At 31.4% G+C, this 10,343-nt stretch overlaps 2 protein-coding genes across 2 annotated transcripts; both read right to left on the bottom strand.

Moving 5' to 3' along the window:
* Positions 1-101: 101 nt before the first annotated feature.
* LOC132185511 (uncharacterized) lies at positions 102-539 on the bottom strand. Its single transcript, XM_059599275.1, has 2 exons — positions 322-539; positions 102-234 (listed from the first exon to the last, which is right to left on the bottom strand). Exons 1-2 carry the CDS (start codon positions 537-539, stop codon positions 102-104), a joined length of 351 nt encoding a protein of 116 aa, XP_059455258.1.
* A 702-nt stretch (positions 540-1,241) lies between these two features.
* LOC132185509 (disease resistance protein RUN1-like) lies at positions 1,242-6,743 on the bottom strand. The gene is made up of 5 exons (XM_059599274.1): positions 6,253-6,743; positions 4,610-5,346; positions 4,248-4,474; positions 2,118-2,390; positions 1,242-2,009 (listed from the first exon to the last, which is right to left on the bottom strand). Exons 1-5 carry the CDS (start codon positions 6,741-6,743, stop codon positions 1,242-1,244), a joined length of 2,496 nt encoding a protein of 831 aa, XP_059455257.1.
* Positions 6,744-10,343: the final 3,600 nt, after the last annotated feature.

Genomic DNA, 10,343 nt, shown 5'->3' with positions numbered 1-10,343 from the left:
TGAACAAAAACAAGGAAATAAAGAAAAAATTGACACGCACAAAATAATTTGCATTTCACATTCAAAATCACACAAATCTAAAAAATAATAAAAAAAAAAAATCAAGCTTCTGGTTCCCTGTAGAAAGAAAAAATGAGAAAGATACACAGAGAAGGAACTACAAAAGCTGCAAGCTTTAGCAAGTCCTCAATCTCCTTTGATATCACTCCAATCCTTGACCAATCTCCACTGTACCTGAACATTGAAATCTTTCTTCATGAGAAACATAGATTCAAGTTTCTGATGAAAAAAATATCAAAGAAAACAGACGAAAAAGCATACCAAGCATCGATGAATCCCAGCCCAAGCACTGCCACAATAGAGCGAGCAAGAATTGGGTTGGAGATTTTCAGTGGGAAAATGGTTTCTTGCTGGGTCTTGGAATTATCAGACAAATCTTTCTTCTTAGCCATTGAGATTCCAGATTTTCTACCATTTCTCCTCACAAACGGATAAGAAGTCGGGATGTTGAAGATAAAGCTCTTTCTTGTGACCAGCATTCCCTATCTTCTGTTTGGGCTCGTTACTCTTTGACTAATCTCAAATTCTAAATCATTCATCCAATAAAGGCTCAATTGTAATTTTGATATTCTTAATATTATATTTAGGGGCCTTTTTTGGGCTTAAAATGGTTTTAGAAAAATATTTTTGTATGTGATGGGAAAACATTTTTGGTTTGACGAAGAAAAAACATATTTAATTTTTGTAAAATAGTTTTATTTTTTAAGTTTAAACTTCTTATTCTCAAATTGTCGGATCACAGTCAAAGCACTACTGAAACCCCATGGACCATTGTCAAAACCCTGTCGGAAGTCTGCCAAACCACTGCCAAAATTTCGTTGAAACTCAAATTTTTAGGTAAAAAAAAATATATATATATATATATATATATATATATATATATATTTTATATTGTGAATAAAATTAATTTTTATAAGTTATTACAATTGAATGAAAAAATAAAAATTATTTGCAATTTAACGTAGGTACAAAAAGTCGAAAATGTTGTCAGCGAAAGATATTTTCTTAAAAAATATTTCATTGAAATATTTTTTTGGACGAAAAATAGTTTAACAAAGCATTTTACCTTGGGACTGACGAGAGCGGTGCTTTCGCCTGCTCTAGGCGAATAGAGCGTGCAGAGTGTTTCGAAATCTAACCGTTGAGTTGGGTCAAGTAGTTCATGACCCACCAAGGTTGGGTCATGAGGATCCGATGGTGGTATGGTATTTCAGATGACATAAATTGTCGTCTATCATCCTCCACCTTCTGTAGTAACGAAAATCTTCTGTCGCATGATATTTTTTCTTCTCTACCTTGGGACTGACGAGAGCAGTGCTTATGTTTGCTAGGCAAAGAAAATCTGACCGGTGAATTGGGCCAAGTTCATGGAACCACCGTTGAGTTGGGTCAAGTATTTCAGAGGACATAAATTGTCTGTTATCAATCACTTTCTGTAGAAACTCAAATTTTGAAGAAGGGTATGGAGGCATTCCTTTTAAACTATTACAACCCCCGAGATTGAGACGCTCTAAATGTTGCAATTGATAAATGTTATTTGGAATATTCTTGAGGTTCTTGCAACCACTTAGATCTAATGTCTTAATTCCAATGAGGTACCCAATAGATGAAGGCAGTTCCTCTATATTAGTATATTGGAAGTCAATGTACACTAAACATTCCATTTGACACTCGATTTCAGGAAACTTCTTAAGCCTAGAGCACCCCAAAAGGGAAAGAAATTTAAGAGATTGCAACTTGAGGCTTTTTGGAAAACTCTTAAGATTAGAACGGTATGCAAGCCTTAAACAAACAAGCTTATCAAGAAATCCAACTGAATGATGAACTTCAACTAAATTTTTGCAACCATCAAGAATCAACCTCTCCAAATTTGAGATGCTTGAAACATCTGGAATTTTTCTTAAAAATTTACAATTAGTGAAATTCATAATTGTCATGTTTTTGAAATTCTGTCAAAAAAAAAAAAAAAAAGAAAAAAAAAAAAGAGAAAATAAATTAGTTAGAAGAAAATTTAAAAAATAATTTAAACAAAGAAATATTTAAAATAATAACTATACCTCAACTCCTTCCAATTTCTTGAGGTGGCTATGAGACATTCTTAAAACAACAAGGTTCTTTCCACGAAAATTGGATGGCAAAGATTCTCGAGAATATTCAGACCAATCAAGCAATCTTAGCTCATTAGAGAGAAAATCAGGCTCTTCATAAAAGTGTGCATTATGGCTTATAAATAGCCTGAGCATTTTCATCTTCTTGAAAGCTTTGGAACTTAAGTGTATCAAGTCTACTTCAGGCAAATCTATCAATAAGCCCTCAACTTTGTTTGTTCCCTAACAAAACAATGTATAACTAAGTGTACCAGCAAAATCGTAATATAAAGTTCTTCATATTTTAACATTTGCACGAATGGTGGTCATGATTGTTAAAATTTTTGTCACATGTTCTCAATAAATACTTTAGCAAACAACTCGAATCACAAAACACTTTTTATAAATTTGTATGAGTCACAATTTGAAGGAAAATTTTGACAGAACATGCGATTAACTTTTGTAGAGGTTTGAGCTCACTTATTATTTAAAAATTCTATTTTTTTTTTTTTTAAAAAAAAAAAAAAAAAAAATAGGGTGTTCATGCAACCAACCAAAGTGGAGTAGGGAGGGGTGGTTGGGATGACCATGCAAAACCCCTGTACTTGAAGAGGTGGTCATGCAGACACCATGTATTTTAATTTTTTATAAATAGAGCTTTACATCCGTTTCTTAAAATAAGTAGGTAGGTATACTAGACATAAACAATTTCAAAATACTTTTAAAAACAGTTTTCATATTTATGTCAAATCATAACACATTTTCAAACCAAAATCAAAATACATCAATATGCATATCCTATAATTCTTGTCTTGATAATGTTTGTATTTGTGTGTATGTTCATTACTCTGTAAAAAGAAACAAATTTATACTCCATCTGTTTGCCTTTGTCTATAGCATTTTGTTTTTTTATGGAGTAATTTCACTTACTTTCATGAAATTATTCGCCTTTTGTAAATACCATCCAATGTTCAAGGTCTCTAACTTTGGTGTATCGAACTTTAATTTCCTTCAACTTTTCCCCTTTCTGTTAGGATTTTCAATTAAATCTTAACAAAAATGTGTGAAATTACTAAAATACCCTTACTGAAATTACTCATTTCACCGTTTAATTTAACCGCAATATGTAACAAAAGAGAGAAAATTGAAAGAAATCAAAGTTCAATACATCAAAGTGAGAGACTTTAAACATTGGAAAGGTGTTTACGTGCGTAACTTCATGGGTAAGTAAAATTGCTCCCTTTTTTAATTTTTAGATTTTCAAAATGGGTTATTCTTTTTTATTTTATTGGAATGTCCTGAAGTGACTGACACATTCTTCAAATATATATATATATATATATATATATATATATATGAACATATGACTCTTATTTGTTCATAAAAGAAATTAAAATGCAAGATATTCATAAAAATTGTGCCTATATTTGAAACAATAAAAGCAGTTGTCAATCATGATTTTATTTATTATTCTTATTTAGATATAAAAATTTTATCTATCAAATAACTTTAGATATATTATTTCCTGAATTAATACGTACGCTTTCACCAAAAGTTCTTTTCGCTTTTCGAATATTGAATAACAATTTTCAGACAATAGTTAATAAACGGATTTAAAATGCAACCCATCACTAACATACTTTAAAAATAAATCATACGAAATTTTTCAGAAAATATAATACAAAACTCATTTTAATTAGTAAACCTTCTACACCTTCTTATAAGAAGGTTTTGAAAACGTAAGATTTAAGAAAAAATAAAAGAAGAAGAGAAAGAGGATAACGATCGGAAAGGAAAAGGCTAATTGGAAGGCCATGGAAGAAGTCGTTTCTTTTCTTTTTTTTTTTTTGAGAGAAAATTGGGGAATCTCTAGCTCCCTAGCTAAGTTAAATAGAGAAATCGATGCAGCATTTTTCCTCTGAAATTAAATTCATTCTACTTATTTGATTATTTTATTTAGCCTATATGTATCCATATACATATATTTGCATGTAACTTTTCAGCCTTTTTTTATGCAAAAAATAAAATAAAAAAAAGTTGAACATCTCATGAAAAAGAAACAAATGTAAAATTAAAAGGGATTTTTAACATAATTCTTACCGTATTTTTTTCTAGGACATTACGGACATCTTCATGAAACCATAATCTACTGCGCTTGCCAGGTTCCTTGGGTGATTCTTGTCGAACAATTTCTCTACCCATTTCTCGCACCAAGTCATGCATCACCAATGATCCACAAGATTGAGTTATCAAGCACTTATCCTTTAGCTCTTCGATGCCGCTATATGAGTGAAAACCACGACTATCTAGTACTTTTGTGACATATTCTACATTCCCTCGTTTGAAGAAACATGCGATATCAAGAAAAATATTCTTTGCATTTTCATCCAATCCATCAAAACTTATTTTAAGTCTTTTTTGAATATCATGGTGAGGAATTCTTTTATACTCCTCCAATTTACTTTTCCAATAAAATATATCTCTTCCTTTTAAAGTCGATCCTAGCACTGTTAAAGCTAGTGGCAATCCTCGAGCATAACATACTGCATCTTCTGTGACTTCTACATAATCATCATTAGGTCTGTCTCTATTGAAGGCATGCCAACTAAAGAGCTGAAGGGATTTGTAACGATCCAATTCCTTTACCTCGTAGGCTAAAACTTGATGCTTAATTAGTAAATGTTTATCTCTTGTTGTTATAATGATTCTACTTCCTAAGCCAAACCAATCGCCTTTTCCAACAATCTTTTCTAATTGGTCTGAATGATCCACATCATCAAGAATTAGAAGTATTTTTTTTAGGCGAAGCCTCTGTTCTATCAAAGTAATTCCTTGATCAACATTGTCAACCATTTGACTTAAACCTCCTAGGATTTTAGAAAGAAGTTTATTTTGCAAATGGATTAGACCATCCTTTCGGCGGGAAGTTTCTCTAACATTTTCAAGAAAAATACTACATTCAAACTGAGAAGCAATTGAGTTGTAGATAGCTTTGGTGATAGTTGTCTTACCAATTCCACCAATTCCAAAGATCCCTATTGTGCATGTACGGTCATTTTTCTCCATATCTAAAAGCGACTTCACATCTTGTACACGAGACTTTATTCCAACTAGATACTTAGCAACTTGAAAGTATGTCTTGTTTACTAATATCGAATTCACCCATTCAATGATTTCGTGAATAAATAGAGATTCATTCCTACCAATTCGAAAAGATAACAAAACATCAAATGAGATACTTTCACATTTACAAGAATAGGAATAGGATCATCTAGTTACAATGATTTAGTTTTTTGTTTCTCTCCTTAAGCAATGACAATGTTTGCCTATGAATTACGCTGTAAGGGATAATATTGCCCTCCCTAAATCCCAATCCTTCTACTGACTAAAAGTCCTCCCCTTATTAGACTAATATTTTTCATAGTCTATATATGAATTATTAAACATTCTATTTTTTTTTTCTCATTCCAAAATGCAGTTTTGCTTTGTTGAAACTTGTCAAGATCGAATATGTTTTGCATTATACTCTAGAAGCAGTTGATTCTAAAAACCAATTTAAAATTAAACCATACACATCTGAATTCCATGGCTTTTTTTTTAATACGTAAACAAAATATTTGATGTTAAAATGACTAATTTTCAAAATAAGATCTTAATTAAGAAAATGAAAGTTTTAATGAATTATAATTATTTCAAATAAGATACAAAAATGAACAGTAAATTTTTTTTTTGTTTTTTTTTTTTTTAAATGAAACTTTTGCAAAATTACAGTAGGAATTATGTATTAAACATGTAGGACTAGAATGAAGAGTTAGTGGTACAAAAACTACATATACCGCAAAAATTAATTGAAAGTTCATTTTCAATTATTAGGTTATGAATAGGTTATACTGTCTAAAAAAAGAACCATTGAGTGTAATTCTTGAACAAAAATTAGTAAAAAGGTCAATTATAAGTACTTTAAGATAATTTTATTGACATTTTTAAACATAAAAATGTTCTACGTGTACTTCACATGCATGAAATTGAAAGCTCGTCCTAGACAAAGTAGAAGAAAAAAAAGAACAACATAGTAGTAGGAAGGCCCAAGAGTGGCTAGACTCACCTGTTTTCTAAATGCTTCCCTGACAAATTGGCTGCTTCTATTAGGGCTGTCTTCCACCTTTGCACCTTCATTTCATCGTTTTTTAACCTTTCTTTATGTTTGACGAGTGCTTCTCCAACAATATTGGTTTGATTCCGTATTATCGATGGATTTAGGTTGTAAAACAATGGTAGAACATTTTGCCCCTTTGTTTTTCTACACTCAAGGATCTTCACTAGCTCCTCCAAGCACCATCTGGATGATGCATAATTTTTAGAGAATACAATTATTGAAATCTTCGACTCTTCAATGGCTTTGAGAAGTGTAAGTGAAATTTCGTCTCCGCTTCTGAGATTGTCATCCATAAAGGTGTTGATTCCCTTTTGACGCAAAGCTGCCCATAGATGAGCAGTGAAATTGTTGCGAGTATCTTCGCCTCTAAAACTCAAGAAGACATCATAAGTACATGGATGGGTGGAAGAGTAAGAAGAGGAGGCTCCCTGGAAGGCCATGGAATAAATATTGAAGATAGGTGAAGAATTCAGAAATATGGACTCTTTTTAAAGTTGAATAGAGAAGTCCATTTTCCACACGCGGATGTAAAATGAGCAACTTCCTGGCAAAACCTATGCCGCGTTGCATCATAATTATATAATACGCGTTGGTCAAAAGAATCAAAAAAAGATTGAGAAACTTCTTGGCAACTCTTTTACGGCGTCGTATATATGCATTATGCATTTGAAGGAGACTGACTTTGGGTGGTAAATTCATAAAATTGCACAAAATACAGCAAGCCTGGTGCACTTGAACAAGTATGTCAACCAATACATGTCAATTAAGAGAATAATTTCTACGTGGTTCTAGCATAAATTCGTTATTTTGTGTCCTCCAATAATAGATTGACACCTTAACTTAGTATAACTACTTAAGAAAAGAAAGTAAATATATCAAATCACATCAAAATTTACTAAAAATTAAAAAATTTTACCTTCACATATATGGATGTAATCTAGTGTGTTTGTTTTGTCTTTTTCTTAAGTTGTACTATTTTAAGGTGTCAATCTCTCATTGGATGGTACAAAATGATGAGTTTGTATCACAAACTCATAGAAGCTGCTCTCATCAAATATTAAACCTCATTTCTAACCAAATAACAATTAAAAACTCTACTAGATATTCAAATGAAATGAAAATAATTTATTTCACGATCCAAATTTTATTTTGTTGTATTATATATAGTCACATTATTTAAAAAATTTAAATGATATGATAACATATTGATGATAACATATTGATCACCGTGTGATAATATATATATATATATATATATACATAATTATGAATATGAAATGTTGAAGATACTTCAATTGAAACCATAAATTCAAGAATATACATAATGAAAATAGGATATATGAAAATAAGTATTTACAAAAATATGATGATGTAAAATTAGCTTGAAGAAGCTTTCATTGAATGAAACATTCTGTAATACATGGATGAAACTCTGACATACATATTGTGAGATTTCACTGATGATCAAAGAGGGAGAAGAGAAAAAAGTGTTATGAAATTCGGAAGAACCGAATTCCTAATACATGAGCGGAGGATGCTATAAAAATAAAGATAAAAAGTTGAACATTGTAGATGAATAGTGACTCGTTGGGATGAACAATGATGAATAGTGCTGTACAATACTGGCCGACATGAATAGTGCTGGCCGACATGAACAGTATTGAACAGTAATGGTTGACAAACAGTAATAACCGCCAAAACAATGATGAACAGTGCTTGCTGTATTTAGACTTTTCAAACTTTAATCTTCATCAAGATCGTAAGGGTCTTGCGCTTCTTAATAAAAAGGTTATACTTCCTTAAAAAAAAAGGTTATACTTGATTTGTTGAAGAGGAGAACGAAGCTGGCCTTTGTACTCCTTGGTCATATATATATATATATATATGAATTAAAGAAATCCCTAATCTACATGTTCACACTCATTATTAATATATTTTTTGTTACAACGCTCATTATTGGGCACCATTACATGAATATTCAACTTTTGAAGTCTGGTAATAAATGACAAATTACTTCAAATTGGGTTAATGAATATTCACTTGGCAGGTGAAAATGAGTGATTTGAAGCATAGGATTTACACTTGTACCAAATAAATCATTGGGATATCAAAATTACCATGAATATGGTCCATGCGTCCATATTCATATGGTAGATGGAAACCATCAAGCCTCCATATCAACTCCTCTCTTCGCATGATTCATGGTCAAAGTAGCTAACAACCTTGTTGTCTAGTGAGACAAAGCCACAACAATTTAAAAGGCCACTACCTTATTGAGGCCGACACCTTATAAAGGTTTTTTGTTTTTTTTTTTGGGTGGTGGGTTGATGACATGGTGAAGAGTAATGCTATGTATCCAATTTTTATAAAGAAAAAACATTTCATTATGTTAGAGAATAGCAATGTGGGACAAAACCCCACTTATATAGAAAGACGGAGAGAGGGACTCCCATTTATGAGCAATAGTCAAATTGTAATTAGAGTAAACCACACGATGTGCATTATAATTCTAAAATGAAAGTGTTAACCACACAATCTGCATTATAATTCAAAAATAATAGTCAAATTGTACTTAGAGTAAACATATATATTGCCCTAAAACTACCACTTCATTCTCAATGTCATCTTCCCAATCACCAATTGTGTCGATGTCATATTAAACTATCAAAAAAATGTCAATGTTCACCTCAAGGCCAACAAAAATATGCAAATGACCTTAAACAAATTTCAATAAGACAAAAGTATTCTTATAAATTTGAAAAAAAAAAAAAAAACAAAAACAAAAACAAAAAGTAGTCAAAAGATAACTATTTTGTAAGAAAAAAAGTTGACCAAACATTTTGAAAGTCAAAAGATTACTCTTTTGTATGTCTCCTTTCCCTTCTGTTTGTTGTTTCAACTCTTTAACAGTACCTTCCAAGCTGCAATGAAATATTTTTTGTTTAAGTGCTCCATTTCATGAGTTTGAAGTGAATTGTCAACTTTTCACTTCTCCTTCCCATTTATTTCAACCAAGAGTTTTCAAAGTAGTTCTAAGGTCCTTATTCACACTACCAAGGTCAATCTATATATTAATTAAGCCAACTCTTATATTGTTCACAAATTTTGGGGCTTTCCTTGAGAAAAGTACTCTCTCTTTTAACTTGGTCTACAACATCATATCTTCTAAAGACACTCAAATAAATATAAAACCCAACCTTAGCAAAACATAAATACATAGGTAATTATCATGAAAACAAAGGCTAGAGTTTAGCGTTTTTACCATTGAGTTGAACTTTTCTCTTCTTGAATCAAGTCTTCAAAAAATATCTCCCATTTTAGATCTCTCTTTCTCGCTAATTAAGATGCTGGGTACGAGCAAAATTGGGTCTTTAGGCTTTTTGGGCCTTTTTTATAGAGTTTTTCCTGCAATCTCTTAGTTTTGGAAACGTTTGCTTATAAATGGTCCAAATTCTATAATTTGAGAATTCACAATTTATATAAAATTGTAGACCCTTTTTCTAGAGGATCAAGATCTTGAACGAAAATTGGACTGTTAAATAGAAGCCAAGAACTGGGCCAACGTTCAGACAGTTAGCCCACACAAATTACAATAACCCAATAACTTCATAAACCCACAAAACAAACACCCATTCGATGACACGTGCCAAACAGATTATTGGATTTCAACAAAGAACCACAGGACATAACAATAAAGCCTACCTTGTTTTTTCAATTTCCCATGAACTCCACTAGAGGATTCCTCGGATCTTGAACGGTTAGGAAATTAATCCTATTACCAAGACCGTGAGGTGAGATGTGAAAAATAGGAAGAATGTAAAATAATAAATGTTAGGCAATTACATATGACACAAAAAGCACAAATAAATACCTTAATAGATAAAAAATTTTCCACTTCATTTTCCATATTCCTGAGCAGTTTATGGACATGTAAATACAAATTGCTATCCCTAGTTCGGACATAATTTTACTGTAAATTGAGTTGGAAGAATTTTTTTCAATCTAATCTATAAAAAATTATTATGTGTCATTTGAACATA

Source organism: Corylus avellana, chromosome ca6 (genome assembly GCF_901000735.1).
Source record: "Corylus avellana chromosome ca6, CavTom2PMs-1.0".
Classification (NCBI taxonomy): Eukaryota; Viridiplantae; Streptophyta; class Magnoliopsida; order Fagales; family Betulaceae; genus Corylus; species Corylus avellana.
Note: the sequence above shows the minus strand (reverse complement) of the source record. Positions and strands in the feature narration are given on the sequence as shown.